Source organism: Astyanax mexicanus, chromosome 18, assembly GCF_023375975.1.
Source record: "Astyanax mexicanus isolate ESR-SI-001 chromosome 18, AstMex3_surface, whole genome shotgun sequence".
In the NCBI taxonomy this organism is placed as follows: Eukaryota; Metazoa; Chordata; class Actinopteri; order Characiformes; family Acestrorhamphidae; genus Astyanax; species Astyanax mexicanus.
The window spans coordinates 12,430,339-12,451,330 of record NC_064425.1 but is presented as its reverse complement, the minus strand read 5'-3'; the positions used below and the strand labels follow the sequence as shown (position 1 = coordinate 12,451,330).

At 38.6% G+C, this 20,992-nt stretch overlaps 1 protein-coding gene across 2 annotated transcripts in view; it reads right to left on the bottom strand.

Moving 5' to 3' along the window:
* Window positions 1–713: 713 nt before the first annotated feature.
* Window positions 714–20,992, bottom strand: part of aasdhppt (aminoadipate-semialdehyde dehydrogenase-phosphopantetheinyl transferase) — a 77,124-nt gene continuing 56,845 nt past the window's right edge. For both annotated transcript variants that reach the window (XM_007248585.4, XM_007248586.4), the window contains exons 6-7: window positions 1,618–1,686; window positions 714–1,534 (exon numbers count right to left, since the gene is read on the bottom strand). In XM_007248585.4, the coding sequence (XP_007248647.3) occupies window positions 1,388–1,534; window positions 1,618–1,686 (216 nt within the window). In that variant the 3' untranslated portion in view covers window positions 714–1,387. The remainder of the gene's footprint in view (window positions 1,535–1,617; window positions 1,687–20,992) is intronic.

Here is a 20,992-nt window from a genome sequence, read left to right as displayed (position 1 = left end):
CTCTCTCCCTGGTGAGGTGTTGTGGTTGTGGTGATTAAACAGGCTGTGCTGTGATGGCTGCCGTGGTAACGGCGAAAAGTGTTTGTCAAAGAGGAGGATGGGTGAGAAAATCACACACACACTCACACAACCACCTTGACACTAGAAGCAATGACATTTTATCTGCTTGTCTCCACTTTTTGTTTTTAATTGGCCGGACAGAGCAGTGTGTGTAAAAGCTGATTCCCTTCACTTTACTGATGACCTCACAACCATTTAACCAATCAGTTCCCTAGGAAAAGACTCATAGTATCATAAATCATAAAACAAACAAAAACAAACAATCAAAAACAAATCAAAGATGCAATTTATCACAAAAACCAGTTTAGAGAAAAACTAACTAATAGGAAGAACGAATTATCAACTATAATTATTAACAAACTATTACTGCAAAAGAAAAAAAGCAAATATAGAAAAACAGGTTCGCAAAAACCAGCAATAAAAAATAATTACTGTAGCACAAAAACAAGTTATGGAAACAACATTGTTATTGCAAAAACATGTATTGACAAAAATGAGTTATTAAAAAATGTTTTACAAAAATTAGTAAAGAGAAAAATTATAAAAATACTATTAGAAAAAAATATTTATTGGGAAATAATAGTGGAAAAATGCAATAAGGGAAAAAGCTAATTACGAAAAGCCAAGAAAAAGTAGCCATTTTAAAACCCGACTGGCTCACACACTTGTTTATTAACACAACACTGTACAGCTTTAATCTCACTATCAACTTTCAGATATATACTGTATGTACAGAGAGAGAAGAGAGGGGGATAGAAAGAGAGCATAAAATAGACAGAGAGAGAGGGAGCGCGAGAAAGAGGTTAAAAGCAATGCCATCCAAACCTACAGCCCTAATGGGCCGCGAAACATCGATATAAATAGATACTGCAGCAGATGGAGGAGAAACACATGGAGAGAGAGATAGAGATAGAAAAAAGAGAGAGACCCCACTTTCAGAAGAGAGTTCTGAAAATACACATCCTCTCAGCTCTGTATTTCCAATTCACTTAATTTTATTTTCAGTATTTACAATATTAAACGTAAAAATGTGTTTTTTAAATTTCCTTTCCACCTTAAATGGTGCAGCATCTCAGTTCGAGGAACATTAGTAATGTGTAATTGCTGCAACATTTAAGGTGGAAAGGAAAATTACAATTACAAGAAGGAAATTGTGGTTTTGATGATGCAGATGTGTGTTTAGGCACGCAGTTAGCACAATGCTAATTGGTGGGATATATGCTTCCATTACTTGTTATCCACATTATCCTTGTAGCTCCAATGTAAACACAAAAGTACTGAATACGACTCTGTCGCAACACTGTCCTTTGTTGGCCCACATGTTTCACTATGCTTCACTCTGACGGACAGGTGCTTCTTGTTTGCTCTGAAAACTCTCCCAGTAGGCGGGGTCTTCATCTGAAAGAGGCGTGGCTCCAGAGACCAGTTCACTGAAGCTCAACAGGGTGAAGGAAGGGGGTGTGGCCTCAGCATCCTGTGTGAAAAGAGTAGTGTAGGTTAGTGTGTGAAACGACGATGTGTGTTTAGCTGTGTTCTGTGTTTTCTGGCTGAACTCACTTTATAGACGGAACCCTCCGGCGTTCCCAGCGCCACGGCAACGTGATGATGTTTATCCAGTAAACACTCCTGCAGAGGAAACACAAGCATCACTTACACAGTATTATTGCAGATGTGATGTGCAGATATGTACTTTGAGTACATACACACACACACACACTCACACAAAGCTGACCAGTACAGACATCAAATTTCCATTATGTTTAAATTGTTGTTTTTAGTATTTTATCAATGTACACAAAAAAACTACAGAGAGAGAGAGATACAAATAATTCAATATACAGCTACTAATCTAGTACCTTCAAATACTTATAAGATATACTTATCTGTTCAGAACTACAGTAGGTTAGGTTTCTTTTTCATATCTTTTTACAGAAGCTAGAATAGATCTATGGTCTTTACAAAACATATTCATGAAGTTCTTTGCACAAAATCACTCTCACGGAAAGAGATCTCACCAGCTCTATTCTAAGCTGTTTAAGGGCTCTGACACTTTTATGCAAATAAGCATAACAGTATTTACCAAGTTAGTGTAATGTAGCTTGTCCTAAATGGCAAAACATGAACAAGCTATTTCATGCCTAACTGTGATAGTAACATAAAACTCATTATTTGAAAGTACTGACTTGCCACAGACAGTAGGTACAGATCCCTCCCTCAGACAAAGTCTGCTGGCTAATCCTGCTGGATGGATGGATGGATGCTTTATTTATCCCGAAGATGTAGAGGGTGGGGCTCTGGTGGGGGTTGACGGGTGAGCGGTGGTGCCAGGGAGGGGCATTCAAAATGCTCATAGAAGCATGTGATGATTCCTGACCCTAAACTCTTTTTTCTGATTTACAGAAAACGATTGGATGGATAGATGGATTTTTTTGTTTTTTGGAGTGTTTAGAGGGGGGAAAAGAGACCCACAAAACAGAGTTTTGCATAATGTGTCCCCTTTAACATCATGCAATTTGCGATTTCACAAAAACCTGTTCACCAGTGTACTCTATGTCTTCAATGTAAAACAGAGCAGTGTTCTTCAGCCCTGCTCAGCTCATTTTAGAGGATTGCCTGCTTTAAGACACCTACTGCAACTCTGAGGGCCTGTTAATAAGATGAATAGTTGAATCAGGTGTGTTAGGGAAGGAAAACCAGGTCCAGGACTGAAGAACCCTGCAGTAGATGGATTCAGAAATAGGTTTTGCAGTGATAGTGAGATTAATTTATGGTGAGACCCAGTATCACTCAGCACTCACCCAGTGACCCATCAGCAAGTCAGTGAACTGTCAAAAGCATTGGCATTATTGTAACTTATTTACACCCTTTTTAATTGGAAAACATAATTAGTAGGGCTGTCAGAATTAAAGTATTAACACATGCAATTAATCTGGAAACTTAATCACTTTTTCTACAGAACCTAATGATGTATTAGTTGTTTTATTTAGGGAAGTAAACACAGCATTGTTACTGCTTAGTTCAGAAAGTAGAGTATTTTTTTTAAACATTAAAATATGGATTAAATCTCTTATTATTTTACCTCTCCCTCTTCCTTTTTATTCTTCTGCTTTTCTCTTTCGCTGTGATTTGCAATCATGATTAATTACAAAATTAAAGCATATTTAACTGACACTACTAATAATTAGCCTTTTTTGTTTGTCCTGTTTTTAGTTTTACATGCAATGTGTTCAGTGTGACCCTTGTTTCTACATCATCTGCACTCCATAACCTTGCTTCATCCCCAGGCAGTGTGTTGCTGTTGTATATAGTGTAGAATTCACAGCACTCTGCTAGCCTTATTAATGCAGCCACAAAGTTGACTATCCATCCTCTTGGCTCCTTTTGTGGAATCTAAAGCGTTCAGCAATGACTTCAGTGACAAATGAGCCAACAGAGTTTCTACAAAGGTTTTAATATGTTTTGCTGTCTGGTTTTGCCAAAACTGCCAACAATCCCAGCAACTTAAGCTCTGTGTGCACGCTGTGTTTACGCCTGCAAGCTACGCATTTCTTTCAGCAGCTCACACAGTGAATTTAGCTTTTAATACCAACAATATTTTCCTATGCAGAAAGACACACTAAAAGTGCCATATACAAAAACACCTAGTGTCTTAGTACTTAATATTTAAAGATTCTCAATATACAGTACCGGTCAAAACCTCTTTTCTTTCAATGTATTATCTTTCTTTTTATGATTATTTAATTCTTGATGAACTGAATCATTTGATAAATATCCATAATCTAACTGAATTAAACTGACTTATAGTGAAAACTGAGAATTCTTGATGAACTGAATCATTTGATAAATACTTAAAATCTTGCCGAATCAAACTGACTAGCAATAAAAATTGAGAATTCTTAAGAGATTGTTCCAGGCAGGTGGTGCAGAAAATGGTCAGAAAGCTGTCTTTCCGAATTCAGTCCTAACTTTTGATACAACAAAAAACAACTAAAAATATAGCCGCAAGCGGCAATCATCAGGTTCAAGCACCAACTTGCACAATGGTGCCTACTGGAGCATTGAATGGTGATGTGTAAGAAGGTCTAATATGATTGGAGATGCCCTGTCACATTTAGAAATTATCAAGTTTTTCACCTGTTATTAATGTTGAGCAGAGGCCTTTCAACCTGATCAGTGCTTAAATTCACATGTAAATCTAGTGAACTTTGTAGGATATTCATTAAGTGAGTTAGAACTAGTCAAAAGGTGTCTACATGTTATTGGTATTGATCAGGTGGCTTCAACCAGAATGTTCACAAAGTGGTATTCAGATTGACCTTTGAACCTTTGCAGAACAAGCTGAAATGTTTGACCAAACAAGTTTAAATTAACACAAAGGAGTGAATGTTCTGATATGACATGTAATTACGAAGTTATTATAAATCTAGTTCTGAATTAAATGGCACTTCATCAAGCACCAACTAGCACAATGGTGCCTACTAGAGCATAGGATGGTGATGTGTAAGAAGGTCTAACACAATTGGAGACATTCTGTCACATTTAAAATGATCAAAAGTCTTTCACCTGTTATTAATGTTGAGAAGAGGCACAAAGGAGTGAATGTTCTGATATGACATGTAATGTCAAGTTATTCTTAATCTAGTTCTGTATTAAATGGCGCTTCATCAGAGTGATATTGTACAGAGGTCTTTAACATTGTGAGATTACAGCAAATACTGCAGAGTTACAGCAATTTAGGTTAGAAATTCCAAGGACGCACAGATTGCTTGATGCCTGGAGAGTATTGTATGTGAAATTTTCACAAATGTTCTTAATGAAAATTTACCTAGAGACTCTACAGTGTGCAGCAAGACTGAAATGGAGGTGATAGGCCAAATATCCAGAGAGTAGTTTCAATATAGCTATTTTCAAACAATTAGCAATTATGAATGAACAAAGCACTTTTTAAACATAGTTGTATTGAGAAATTTGTCAGAGCCACTGTACTAAATATGGCAAAAACAATTAGATGTCAAAATAGTACAGCATGATTGACATATACTCGTTTTTTTGGAACAGCGCCCCCCAGTGGGCGGATTGTTTCAGCACTTTGCAGGTCACTACAGTGTCTCCACCTGAACATAACTGCCAAATATCATCCAGATTGGGCAACATTCAGCCTGCCAAAATGTCTGCTGAATGCTGATTGGCTGATGGTGTTCAGCCATGTTGATTGATTAAGTTGCCCTTTGAACATCCTTTAGAGGCTGTATGATAGATTCTGCATGCAAAGTTTCAACTTGCTAGGTTGCACGGTTGCTGAGAAACAGTGCTCCAAATTGACCTCTTGAAGTGAATGGGGCATATATCCGGAAGGACTAATTTGCATATGGCGGCCATATTGTTTACATATTTCAACTTTTTCTTAATGAATATTGAAGCGCATGCTCTCACGAGTGTTTTGATACCAAACATGCCAGGATTGGTCAAAATTCCTAGGACTAGTTTGCAAAAGTAGGTTTTGCATATTATGCAAATTAGCACAAAATCTATATAGACGGAAGTGCATGGTCCAAATTGGAAAGTTGTTGGTATTGACCCAAGGAATCCATCAAAAAAAGAATTTTGAATGTAGGTCTTATGGTTTTTGAGTTATTGAGAAAATTGTGAAAAATGAATTTCCTTGTTTATAGCGCCACCACTTGACCAATCGGTGCCATTTTTGTTGTCCACCGAGATGCACTGATCCTACATCTACCTACCAAGTTTCATTTCTCTATGACTTACGGTTTAGGCTGCACAACTGTTTTTTCAGGAGAAAAAGAATAATAATAATAAATATAGCCGCAAGCGGCGATTTACGGGGTTCGAGCGTTACAGGCAAAGAGACCCCTGGAGGCCAGTTAGGCTTAAAACATGTTGCTGGTTGACCGGCATCGCCAAACTGGATGAGGATGACCAGCATGACCGTGAAGACCAAGCTAGATTACCAGCATGACTAATCTGGATGACAAACTTGTTGACCATATTGACCAAGCTGGAAGACCATAATGACCAAACTGGATGACCAGCATGGCAAAGGTGGTTGGCCAGTATGACCAAGCTGGAAGACCACCATTACTATGAGGACAAAGCGGAATGACCAGCAGGACCATAATGACCAATGTGAATGGCCAGCATGACCAAGCTGGATGGCCAGCATAACCAAGCTGGGTGACCAGCGTGACCATAAAGACCATAATGGCAATGCTAGATGAGTGGTGTGAGTAAACTAGTTGAAAAGCATTGATAAATTGAGCTGTAGTGTTCATCAGGTTTTATGTGGTGTCTTACTGCACTCTAGTGCGCATTTGGTGAAACAAATTCAGTTCTTAAATTGAAAAAACACAAGGCATAAAAAGGGCATATAAATAACCCGTATATAGTATATAAGTTTTGACCTGATTAACATTCCGCCTGTTAAAAGCTTGCTGGAATGTGATTGGCTAATAGTGACCACAAAAGTGTCCATATCAAATTTTCATTTGGTGTACCATTAGTGCATGGGCCATAGATGATAATTGGCTAGGATGACCTTGATAGCTTGTATGGTTCTAGAGAAACAGCTATCGAGCCTTGGCCCCGCCCCCTGGGGGTGTATGTCTACTTAAACTGACAGGGTATCTGAGAATCATGTAATGATCAAAGGACTGAAGTGGTATTAGTGTCAGGTTAAGCATTCAAAAGTTATAAGTGTTAAAGACATTTTACTGCACCATGGTAGAACTCATTTGCATATGGCGGCCATATTGTTTATAAATGTAAAGATTTTTTAAATAATTATTGAGGAGTAAGCTCTGCTGAACTGTTTGACACCAAACATGTCATGATTGGTCAAGGATCCAAGGACAAGATCTCAAAAGTAGGTTTTGCATATTATGCAAATTTAAAAAAAAATTAAGTGGGTGGAGCATAAACAAGAATGACCCAGGCGTCTGACTAGCATGACCAAGAAGGATAAAGATCTTCAATTAAGCAAGACAAGCAAGATTGAATAAGTTCAGCAGAGCTTTAATTTAGAATAATTCAACTGTAACTGTTTCAACAAATGACCACCAGAGCGCAGCAAGAGACCACATATAACCTGCTGGAAATCTATCACTCTATCAGAAAGACAGAACATTCCCTATCAGTGTGTTTCTATTTATTAAAAAGAGAAGAAAAGTCCGATTGGGCTCCAAATTGGTACACATGATCAAGTGGTCTGTATATACATGTATGTAAATTTGTGTGTTGATAAGGTCAAAGGTTCCTGACTTCTGACCATTTAGGTTTGAAAAAAGTGATAATACAGGCTTATGGCCTACAAAATGGCTGTTGCTCTTTGGCCATATTAGAGGCAAAAAATATCTGATTTGGCTCAAAATTTGCAATCAGGATCACAATATCAGTCTATATATGTATGTCAATTTCTGTGTCAATAGGGTCAAAGGTTCCTGACTTCTGTGCATTTAGATTTGAAAAAAGCGATAATACAGGCTTGAGGCCTACAAAATCGCTGTAGTTTTCCAGCCGTTGTAGAGGCAAAACATGTCCGATTTGGCTGAAAATTTGCAATCAAGATCAGATTATCATTCTATATATGTGTATAAATTTGTGTGTTGATAGGGTCAAAGGTTCCTGTCTTCTGTCCATTTAGGTTGGAAAATAGCGATAAATAGAATAAATTGAAAATAGTTATTTTTTCACTGTAGAGCCTACTGAAGACTTATTTGGCTCATACTTGGCACATGTACTTCAAATGTCATTGTTAATTAGTAGCTTCAACAGTTTTGGCATGTTTTAAACTTTGACAGAGTTTTGGCCAAATAACTCTGAAAAGGCTTTCACGTACATGTTTGATCAAGGTTTATGGGCCTCAAATAGTTAAAATGTCAAGACTTTTTTGATAATTATTTACCTACAGGGTCTCAAGATTGCATCAAGACCAAATTTGTTTTGATTGATTAAGGACTTAAAGACAAGTTCGAAAAGAGCAATTTTTACTCTTTTGGCCACTGATGAAAATCTTTGCATTTTTGGTAAACATATGTAATTACAAAGTTGTAAAGGCTACAGCAAAGTATACAACTAAAAAAGAATAACAAGCCTAGGCCACTTGTACCTTTGGATATAACTGATTTTCTGCTATAGCGCCCCCTTGAGGCCAATCAACGCCATATTTTAATGGATGATAGAAGGCCCTGAGATACATGTAGGGTATAAGTATCGTCCTGATTGGTCATTGTTTAGCCTGTCAAAAGCTTGCTGGAATCTGATTGGCTAATAACGATCGCAAAAATTTCCATATCAAAATTTCCTTCTGTAAAACATTAGGACATAGGCCATAGATGATACATGCCAAAGGAGAGCTTCATAGCTTGTACGGTTCCTCAGAAACAGATTTTTAGCTTTGGCTCCGCCCCCTGTGGGCGTATGTCTACACAGATTGACGGGCTACCTCAGAATCATGTTGGCATCAAAGTCGTAAAGTGGCATTAGTGTAGGTTTAAGCATTCAAAAGTTACAGCTGTTAGAGTAAATTTGGGTGTGCCACGGTAAGATTAATTTGCATATGGCGGCCATATTGTTTACAAATTTCACAATTTTTTCGATAATTATTGAGGTTGGGACTCTGCTGAGTTGTTTGACACCAAATATGACAGGATTGGTCAATGACCCTAGGACAAGTTCTCAAAAGTAGGTTTTGCCTATTATGCTAAATAGCAAAAAATCTAAGTGGGCGGAGCTTAGTGGTTCTATTGACCTTTTTGATTTGCCATTAACCAAGGAATCATATAATGCAAGAATTTTTGCTCTAGCTATCAGGGCGTAGGAGTTACGGGGCCAAACGCGTTGACCTTCGCCATAGCGCCCCCTTGAGGCCGATCGGGCTCATCTTTTGAATCTGAGTAGCGGTGAGAAGTACTACCATATGACCAAGTCTCAGCCCTGTAGGCCTTACGGTTTCTTCTGCCCAATCACTTCTATTGCAGAAAAAGAATAATAATAATAATAATAAATATAGCCGCAAGCGGCGATTTACGGGGTTCGAGCGTTACAGGCAAAGAGACCCCTGGAGGCCAGTTAGGCTTAAAACATGTTGCCGGTTGACCGGAATCGCCAAACTGGATGAGGATGACCAGCATGACCGTGAAGACCAAGCTAGATTACCAGCATGACTAATCTGGATGACAAACTTGTTGACCATATTGACCAAGCTGGAAGACCATAATGACCAAACTGGATGACCAGCATGGCAAAGGTGGTTTGCTAGTGTGACTAAGCTGGATGACCAGCATTGCTATGATGACTAAGCTGAATGACCAGCAGGACCATAATGACCAATGTGAATGACCAGAATGACCTAGCTGGATGAGCAGCACAACCAAGCTAGGTGACCAGCCTGACCATAAAGATCATAATTACAATGCTAGATGAGTGGTGTGAGTAAAGTAGTTGAAATGCATTGATAAATTGGTAGTCATGATCAAGTGGTCTGTATATATATGTAAGTAAATGTGTGTGTTGATAGGGTCAAAGGTTCCTGACTTCTGACCATTTAGGTTTGAAAAAAGCGATAATACAGGCTTATGGCCTGCAAAATCTCTGTTGCTATTTCGCCATGTCAGTGGCAAATTATATCCGATTTGGCTCAAAATTTGCAATCAAGATCACAACATCAGTCTATACATGTACGTAAATTTCTGTGTCGATAGGGTCAAAGGTTCCTGTCTTCTGTCCATTTAGGTTTGAAAAAAGCGATAATACAGGCTTGAGGCCTACAAAATCAGTGTAGTTTTCCAGCCGTTGTGGAGGGAAAACATGTCCGATTTGGCTGAAAATTTGCAATCAAGATCAGATTATCAGTCTATATATGTGTATAAATTTGTGTGTTGATAGGGTGGAAGGTTCCTGTCTTCTGTCCATTTAGGTTTGAAAATAGCGATAAATAGAATAAATTAAAAATAGTTAATTTGTCACTGTAGAGCCTACTGGAGACTTATTTGGCTCATACTTGGCAAATGTGCTTGAAATGTCATTGTTAATTTGTAGCTTCAACAGTTTTGGCATGTTTAAAACTTTGACAGAGTTTTTTCCAAATAACTCTGAAAAGGCTTTCACGTACATGTTTGATCAAGGTTTATGAGCCTCAAATAGTTAAAATGTCAAGATTTTTTCGATAATTATTTACCTACAGGGTCTCAAGATTGCATCAAGACCAAACTTGTTTTGATTGATTGAAGACTTAAAGACAAGTTCGAAAAGAGCCATTTTTACGCTTTTGGCCATTGATGAAAATCTTTGCGTTTTTGGTAAACACATGTAATTACAAAGTTGTAAAGGCTACAGCAAAGTATACAACTAAAGAAGAATAACAAGCCTAGGCCACTTGTACCTTTAGATATAACTGATTTTCTGCTATAGCGCCCCCTTGAGGCCAATCAACGCCATATTTTGATGGATGATAGAAGGCCCTGAGGTACATGTAGGGTATAAATATCGTCATGATTGATCATTGTTTAGCCTGTCAAAAGCTTGCTGGAATCTGATTGGCTAATAGCGATCGCAACAATTTGCATATCAAATTTTCCTTCTGTGATACATTAGGACATAGGCCATAGATGACACATGCCAAAGGAGAGCTTCATAGCTTGTACGGTTCCTGAGAAACAGATTTTTAGCTTTGGCTCCGCCCCCTGGAGGCGTACGTCTACACAGATTGACGGGCTACCTCAGAATCATGTTGGCATCATAGGTCTAAAGTGGCATTAGTGTCGGTTTAAGCATTCAAAAGTTACAGCTGTTAGAGTAAATTTGGGTGTGCTACGGTAAGATTAATTTGCATATGGCGGCCATATTGTTTATAAATTTCACAATTTTTTTGATAATTATTGAGGTTGGGACTCTGCTGAGTTGTTTCACACCAAATATGATAGGATTGGTCAATGACCCTAGGACAAGTTCTCAAAAGTAGGTTTTGCATATTATGCTAAATAGCAAAAAATCTAAGTGGGCGGAGCTTAGTGGTTCTATTGACCTTTTTGATTTGCCATTAACCAAGGAATCATATAGTGCAAGTATTTTTGCTCTATCTATCAGGGCGTGGGAGTTACAAGGCCTAACGCATTGACCTTCGCCATAGCGCCCCCTTGAGGCCGATCGGGACTCATGTCATGCGGCTGAGTGGGGGTCTAAAGTACTACCATATGACCAAGTCTCAGCTCTCTAGGCCTTACGGTTTGTTCTGTGCAATCACTTCTAGGTCAGAAAAAGCAGGGGAAGCGATTATAAATACCAATATAGCCGCAAGCGGCGATTTACGGGGTTCGAGCGTTACAGTCAAAGAGGCCCCTGGAGGCCAGTTAGGCTTAAAACATGTTGCTGGTTGACCGGCATCACCAAACTGGATGACCAGCATGGCAAAGGTGTTTGGCCAGTATGACCAAGCTGGATGACCAGCATTGCTATAATGACAAAGCTGAATGACCAGCAGGACCATAATGACCAATGTGAATGACCAGAATTACCTAGCTGGATGGGCAGCATAACCAAGCTAGGTGAACAGCGTGACCATAAAGACCATAATGACAATGCTAGATGAGTGGTGTGAGTAAACTAGTTGAAATGCATTGATAAATTGTGCTGTAGTGTTCAGCAGGTTTTATGTGGTCTCTTGCTGCACTCTAGCGGGCATTCGGAGAGCCTAGCAGTGAGGCTTAAAAGGGCACATATCAATAACCAATAATATCAATAATAGTGTATAAGTTTTGACATGATTAACATTTAGCCTGTCAAAAGCTTACTGGAATGCGATTGGCTTATAGTGACCACAAAAGTGTCCATATCAAATTTTCATTTGGTGTACCATTAGTGCATGGGCCATAGATGATAATTGGCAAGGATGACCTTGATAGCTTGTATGGTTCTAGAGAAACAGCTATCGAGCATTGGCTCCGCCCCCTGGGGGTGTATGTCTACTTAAACTGACAGGGTATCTGAGAGTCATGTAATGATCAAAGGACTGAAGTGGTATTAGTTTCAGGTTAAGCATTCAAAAGTTATAAGTGTTAAAGACATTTTACTGCACCATGGAAAAACTAATTTGCATATGGCGGCCATATTGTTTATAAATTTAAAGATTTTGTTTAATAATTATTGAGGAGTAAGCTCTGCTGAACTGTTTGACACCAAACATGTCATGATTGGACAAGGAGGCAAAGACAAGATCTCAAAAGTAAGTTTTGCATATTATGCAAATAAAAAAAAAATTAAGTGGGTGGAGCATAAAAAAGAATGACCCAGGTGGCTGACTAGCATGACCAAGAAGGATAAAGATCTTCAATTAAGCAAGACAAGCAAGATTGAATAAGTTCTGCAGAGCTTTAATTTAGAACAATTCAAATGTAGCTGTTTCACCAAATGACCACCAGAGCGCAGCAAGAGACCACATATAACCTGCTGGAAATCTATCACTCTATAAGTAAGACAGAACATTCCCTATCAGTGTGTTTCTATTTATTAAAAAGAGAAGAAAAGTCCGATTGGGCTCCAAATGGGTACTCATGATCAAGTGGTCTGTATATATATGTGTGTAAATTTGTGTGTTGATAGGGTCAAAGGTTCCTGACTTCTGTCCATTTAGGCTTGAAAAAAGCGAAAATACAGGCTCATGGCCTACAAAATGGCTGTTGCTCTTTGGCCATATTAGAGGCAAAAAATATCTGATTTGGCTCAAAATTCGCAATCAAGATCACAATATCAGTCTATATATGTATGTAAATTTCTGTGTCGATAGGGTTAAAGGTTCCTGACTTCTGTCCATTTAGGCTTGAAAAAAGCGATAATACAGGCTCATGGCCTACAAAATGGCTGTTGCTCTTTGGCCATATTAGAGGCAAAAAATATCTGATTTGGCTCAAAATTTGCAATCAAGATCACAATATCAGTCTATATATGTATGTCAATTTCTGTGTTGATAGGGTCAAAGGTTCCTGACTTCTGTTCATTTAGGTTTGAAAAAAGCGATAATACAGGCTTGAGGCCTACAAAATCGCTGTAGTTTTCCAGCCGTTGTAGAGGCAAAACATGTCCGATTTGGCTGAAAATTTGCAATCAAGATCAGATTATCAGTCTATATATGTGTATAAATTTGTGTGTTGTTAAGGTGAAAGGTTCCTGTCTTCTGTCCATTTAGGTTGGAAAATAGCGATAAATAGAATAAATTGAAAATAGTTATTTTTTCACTGTAGAGCCTACTGAAGACTTATTTGGCTCATACTTGGCACATGTACTTCAAATGTCATTGTTAATTAGTAGCTTCAACAGTTTTGGCATGTTTTAAACTTTGACAGAGTTTTGGCCAAATAACTCTGAAAAGGCTTTCACGTACATGTTTGATCAAGGTTTATGGGCCTCAAGTAGTTAAAATGTCAAGATTTTTTTGATAATTATTTACCTACAGGGTCTCAAGATTGCATCAAGACCAAATTTGTTTTGATTGATTAAGGACTTAAAGACAAGTTCGAAAACAGCAATTTTTACTCTTTTGGCCACTGATGAAAATCTTTGTATTTTTGGTAAACACATGTAATTACAAAGTTGTAAAGGCTACAGCAAAGTATACAACTAAAAAAGAATAACAAGCCTAGGCCACTTGTACCTTTAGATATAACTGATTTTCTGCTATAGCGCCCCCTTGAGGCCAATCAACGCCATATTTTAATGGATGATAGAAGGCCCTGAGATACATGTAGGGTATAAGTATCGTCCTGATTGGCCATTGTTTAGCCTGTCAAAAGCTTGCTGGAATCTGATTGGCTAATAACGATCGCAAAAATTTGCATATCAAATTTTCCTTCTGTAAAACATTAGGACATAGGCCATAGATGATACATGTCAAAGGAGAGCTTTATAGCTTGTACGGTTCCTGAGAAACAGATTTTTAGCTTTGGCTCCGCCCCCTGGGGGCGTATGTCTACACAGATTGACGGGCTACCTCAGAATCATGTTGGCATCAACGGTCTAAAGTGGCATTAGTGTAGGTTTAAGCATTCAAAAGTTACAGCTGTTAGAGTAAATTTGGGTGTGCCACGGTAAGATTAATTTGCATATTGCGGCCATATTGTTTACAAATTTCACAATTTTTTTGATAATTATTGAGGTTGGGACTCTGCTGAGTTGTTTGACACCAAATATGACAGGATTGGTCAATGACCCTAGGACAAGTTCTCAAAAGTAGGTTTTGCATATTATGCTAAATAGCAAAAAATCTAAGTGGGCGGAGCTTAGTGGTTCTATTGACCTTTTTGATTTGCCATTAACCAAGGAATCATATAATGCAAGAATTTTTGCTCTAGCTATCAGGGCGTGGCAGTTACGAGGCCTAACGCGTTGACCTTCGCCATAGCGCCCCCTTGAGGCCGATCGGGCTCATCTTTTGAATCTGAGTAGCGGTGAGAAGTACTACCATATGACCAAGTCTCAGCCCTGTAGGCCTTACGGTTTCTTCTGCCCGATCACTTCTATGGCAGAAAAAGAATAAGAATAATAATAATAATAATAATAATAATAATAATAATCAGAACAATTACAATAGGGTTTCTAGCACTACGTGCTCGAACCCCTAAATATAGCCGCAAGCGGCGATTTACGGGGTTCGAGCGTTACAGGCAAAGAGACCCCTGGAGGCCAGTTAGGCTTAAAACATGTTGCCGGTTGACCGGCATCGCTAAACTGGATGAGGATGACCAGCATGACCGTGAAGACCAAGCTAGATTACCAGCATGACTAATCTGGATGACAAACTTGTTGACCATATTGACCAAGCTGGAAGACCATAATGACCAAACTGGATGACCAGCATGGCAAAGGTGGTTGGCCAGTATGACCAAGCTGGAAGACCACCATTACTATGAGGACAAAGCTGAATGACCAGCAGGACCATAATGACCAATGTGAATGGCCAGCATGACCAAGCTGGATGGCCAGCATAACCAAGCTGGGTGACCAGCGTGACCATAAAGACCATAATGGCAATGCTAGATGAGTGGTGTGAGTAAACTAGTTGAAAAGCATTGATAAATTGAGCTGTAGTGTTCATCAGGTTTTATGTGGTGTCTTACTGCACTCTAGTGCGCATTTGGTGAAACAAATTCAGTTCTTAAATTGAAAAAACACAAGGCATAAAAAGGGCATATAAATAACCCGTATATAGTATATAAGTTTTGACCTGATTAACATTCCGCCTGTTAAAAGCTTGCTGGAATGTGATTGGCTAATAGTGACCACAAAAGTGTCCATATCAAATTTTCATTTGGTGTACCATTAGTGCATGGGCCATAGATGATAATTGGCTAGGATGACCTTGATAGCTTGTATGGTTCTAGAGAAACAGCTATCGAGCATTGGCCCCGCCCCCTGGGGGGGTGTATGTCTACTTAAACTGACAGGGTATCTGAGAATCATGTAATGATCAAAGGACTGAAGTGGTATTAGTGTCAGGTTAAGCATTCAAAAGTTATAAGTGTTAAAGACATTTTACTGCACCATGGTAGAACTCATTTGCATATGGCGGCCATATTGTTTATAAATGTAAAGATTTTTTTAATAATTATTGAGGAGTAAGCTCTGCTAAACTGTTTGACACCAAACATGTCATGATTGGTCAAGGATCCAAGGACAAGATCTCAAAAGTAGGTTTTGCATACTATGCAAATTTTAAAAAAAATTAAGTGGGTGGAGCATAAACAAGAATGACCCAGGCGGCTGACCAGCATGAACAAGAAGGATAAATATGTTCAATTAAGCAAGACAAGCAAGATTGAATAAGTTCAGCAGAGCTTTAATTTAGAATAATTCACCTGTAGCTGTTTCACCAAATGACCACCAGAACGCAGAGAGAGACCACATATAACCTGCTGGAAATCTATCACTCTATCAGAAAGACAGAACATTCCCTATCAGTGTGTTTCTATTTATTATAAAGAGAAGAAAAGTCCGATTGGGCTCCAAATTGGTACTCATGATCAAGTGGTCTGTATATACATGTTTGTAAATTTGTGTGTTGATAGGGTCAAAGGTTCCTGACTTCTGACCATTTAGGTTTGAAAAAAGTGATAATACAGGCTTATGGCCTACAAAATGGCTGTTGCTCTTTGGCCATATTAGAGGCAAAAAATATCTGATTTGGCTCAAAATTTGCAATCAGGATCACAATATCAGTCTATATATGTATGTCAATTTCTGTGTCAATAGGGTCAAAGGTTCCTGACTTCTGTCCATTTAGATTTGAAAAAAGCGATAATGCAGGCTTGAGGCCTACAAAATTGCTGTAGTTTTCCAGCCGTTGTAGAGGCAAAACATGTCCGATTTGGCTGAAAATTTGCAATCAAGATCGGATTATCAGTCTATATATGTGTATAAATTTGTGTGTTGATGGGGTGAAAGGTTCATGTCTTCTGTCCATTTAGGTTGGAAAAAAGCGATAAATAGAATAAATTGAAAATAGTTATTTTTTCACTGTAGAGCCTACTGACGACTTATTTGGCTCATACTTGGCACATGTACTTCAAATGTCATTGTTAATTAGTAGCTTCAACAGTTTTGGCATGTTTTAAACTTTGACAGAGTTTTGGCCAAATAACTCTGAAAAGGCTTTCACGTACATGTTTGATCAAGGTTTATGGGCCTCAAATAGTTAAAATGTCAAGATTTTTTTGATAATTATTTACCTACAGGGTCTCAAGATTGCATCAAGACCAAATTTGTTTTGATTGATTAAGGACTTAAAGACAAGTTCGAAAAGAGCAATTTTTACTCTTTTGGCCACTGATGAAAATCTTTGTATTTTTGGTAAACATATGTAATTACAAAGTTGTAAAGAATACAGCAAAGTATACAACTAAAAAAGAATAACAAGCCTAGGCCACTTGTACCTTTAGATATAACTGATTTTCTGCTATAGCGCCCCCTTGAGGCCAATCAACGCCATATTTTAATGGATGATAGAAGGCCCTGAGATACATGTAGGGTATAAGTATCGTCCTGATTGGTCATTGTTTAGCCTGTCAAAAGCTTGCTGGAATCTGATTGGCTAATAACGATTGCAAAAATTTGCATATCAAATTTTCCTTCTGTAAAACATTAGAACATAGGCCATAGATGATACATGCCAAAGGAGAGCTTCATAGCTTGTACGGTTCCTGAGAAACAGATTTTTAGCTTTGGCTCCGCCCCCTGGGGGCGTATGTCTACACAGATTGACGGGCTACCTCAGAATCATGTTGGCATCAAAGTTGTAAAGTGGCATTAGTGTAGGTTTAAGCATTCAAAAGTTACAGCTGTTAGAGTAAATTTGGGTGTGCCACGGTAAGATTAATTTGCATATGGCGGCCAAAATGTTTAAAAAATTCTCAATTTTTTCGATAATTATTGAGCTTGGGACTCTGCTGAGTTGTTTGACACCAAATATGACAGGATTGGTCAATGACCCTAGGACAAGTTCTCAAAAGTAGGTTTTGCATATTATGCTAAATAGCAAAAAATCTAAGTGGGCGGAGCTTAGTGGTTCTATTGACCTTTTTGATTTGCCATTAACCAAGGAATCATATAATGCAAGAATTTTTGCTCTAGCTATCAGGGCGTAGGAGTTACGAGGCCAAACGCGTTGACCTTCGCCATAGCGCCCCCTTGAGGCCGATCGGGCTCATCTTTTGAATCTGAGTAGCGGTGAGAAGTACTACCATATGACCAAGTCTCAGCCCTGTAGGCCTTACGGTTTCTTCTGCCCAATCACTTCTATGGCAGAAAAAGAATAAGAACTATAATAATAATAAATATAGCCGCAAGCGGCGATTTACGGGGTTCGAGCGTTACAGGCAAAGAGACCCCTGGAGGCCAGTTAGGCTTAAAACATGTTGCCGGTTGACCGGCATCGCCAAACTGGATGAGGATGACCAGCATGACCGTGAAGACCAAGATAGATTACCAGCATGACTAATCTGGATGACAAACTTGTTGACCATATTGACCAAGCTGGAGGACCATAATGACCAAACTGGATGACCAGCATGGCAAAGGTGGTTGGCCAGTATGACCAAGCTGGAAGACCACCATTACTATGAGGACAAAGCTGAATGACCAGCAGGATCATAATGACCAATGTGAATGGCCAGCATGACCAAGCTGGATGGCCAGCATAACCAAGCTGGGTGACCAGCGTGACCATAAAGACCATAATGGCAATGCTAGATGAGTGGTGTGAGTAAACTAGTTGAAAAGCATTGATAAATTGAGCTGTAGTGTTCATCAGGTTTTATGTGGTGTCTTACTGCACTCTAGTGGGCATTTGGTGAAACAAATTCAGTTCTTAAATTGAAAAAACACAAGGCATAAAAAGGGCATATAAATAACCCGTATATAGTATATAAGTTTTGACCTGATTAACATTCCGCCTGTTAAAAGCTTGCTGGAATGTGATTGGCTAATAGTGACCACAAAAGTGTCCATATCCAATTTTCATTTGGTGTACCATTAGTGCATGGGCCATAGATGATAATTGGCTAGGATGACCTTGATAGCTTGTATGGTTCTAGAGAAACAGCTATCGAGCATTGGCCCCGCCCCCTGGGGGTGTATGTCTACTTAAACTGACAGGGTATCTGAGAATCATGTAATGATCAAAGGACTGAAGTGGTATTAGTGTCAGGTTAAGCATTCAAAAGTTATGTGTTAAAGACATTTTACTGCACCATGGTAGAACTCATTTGCATATGGCGGCCATATTGTTTATAAATGTAGAGATTTTTTTAATAATTATTGAGGAGTAAGCTCTGCTGAACTGTTTGACACCAAACATGTCATGATTGGTCAAGGATCCAAGGACAAGATCTCAAAAGTAGGTTTTGCATATTATGCAAATTTAAAAAAAAATTAAGTGTGTGGAGCATAAACAAGAATGACCCAGGCGGCTGACTAGCATGACCAAGAAGGATAAAGATCTTCAATTAAGCAAGACAAGCAAGATTGAATAAGTTCAGCAGAGCTTTAATTTAGAATAATTCAACTGTAACTGTTTCACCAAATGACCACCAGAGCGCAGCAAGAGACCACATATAACCTGCTGGAAATCTATCACTCTATCAGAAAGACAGAATATTCCCTATCAGTGTGTTTCTATTTATTAAAAAGAGAAGAAAAGTCCGATTGGGCTCCAAAAATTGGTACTCATGATCAAGTGGTCTGTATATACATGAATGTAAATTTGTGTGTTGATAGGGTCAAAGGTTCCTGACTTCTGACCATTTAGGTTTGAAAAAAGTGATAATACAGGCTTATGGCCTACAAAATGGCTGTTGCTCTTTGGCCATATTAGAGGCAAAAAATATCTGATTTGGCTCAAAATTTGCAATCAAGATCACAATATCAGTCTATATATGTATGTCAATTTCTGTGTCAATAGGGTCAAAGGTTCCTGACTTCTGTCAATTTAGATTTGAAAAAAGCGATAATACAGGCTTGAGGCCTACAAAATCGTTGTAGTTTTCCAGCCGTTGTAGAGGCAAAACATGTCCGATTTGGCTGAAAATTTGCAATCAAGATCACAATATCAGTCTATATATGTGTATAAATTTGTGTGTTGATAGGGTGAAAGGTTCCTGTCTTCTGTCCATTTAGGTTGGAAAATAGCGATAAATAGAATAAATTGAAAATAGTTATTGTTTCACTGTAGAGCCTACTGACGACTTATTTGGCTCATACTTGGCACATGTACTTCAAATGTCATTGTTAATTAGTAGCTTCAACAGTTTTGGCATGTTTTAAACTTTGACAGAGTTTTGGCCAAATAACTCTGAAAAGGCTTTCACGTACATGTTTGATCAAGGTTTATGGGCCTCAAGTAGTTAAAATGTCAAGATTTTTTTGATAATTATTTACCTACAGGGTCTCAAGATTGCATCAAGACCAAATTTGTTTTGATTGATTAAGGACTTAAAGACAAGTTCGAAAAGAGCAATTTTTACTCTTTTGGCCACTGATGAAAATCTTTGCATTTTTGGTAAACACATGTAATTACAAAGTTGTAAAGGCTACATAAAAGTATACAACTAAAAAAGAATAACAAGCCTAGGCCACTTGTACCTTTAGATATAACTGATTTTCTGCTATAGCGCCCCCTTGAGGCCAATCAACGCCATATTTTAATGGATGATAGAAGGCCCTGAGATACATGTAGGGTATAAGTATCGTCCTGATTGGTCATTGTTTAGCATGTCAAAAGCTTGCTGGAAACTGATTGGCTAATAACGATCGCAAAAATTTGCATATCAAATTTTCCTTCTGTAAAACATTAGGACATAGGCCATAGATGATACATGTCAAAGGAGAGCTTCATAGCTTGTACGGTTCCTGAGAAACAGATTTTTAGCTTTGGCTCCGCCCCCTGGGGGCGTATGTCTACACAGATTGACGGGCTACCTCAGAATCATGTTGGCATCAAAGTTGTAAAGTGGCATTAGTGTAGGTTTAAGCATTCAAAAGTTACAGCTGTTAGAGTAAATTTGGGTGTGCCACGGTAAGATTAATGTGCATATGGCGGCCATATTGTTTACAAATTTCACAATTTTTTCGATAATTATTGAGGTTGGGACTCTGCTGAGTTGTTTGACACCAAAAATGACAGGATTGGTCAATGACCCTAGGACAAGTTCTCAAAAGTAGGTTTTGCATATTATGCTAAATAGCAAAAAATCTAAGTGGGCGGAGCTTAGTGGTTCTATTGACCTTTTTGATTTGCCATTAACCAAGGAATCATACAATGCAAGAATTTTTGCTCTAGCTATCAGGGTGTAGGAGTTACGAGGCCAAACGCGTTGACCTTCGCCATATCGCCCCCTTGAGGCCGATCGGGCTCATGTTTTGAATCTGAGTAGCG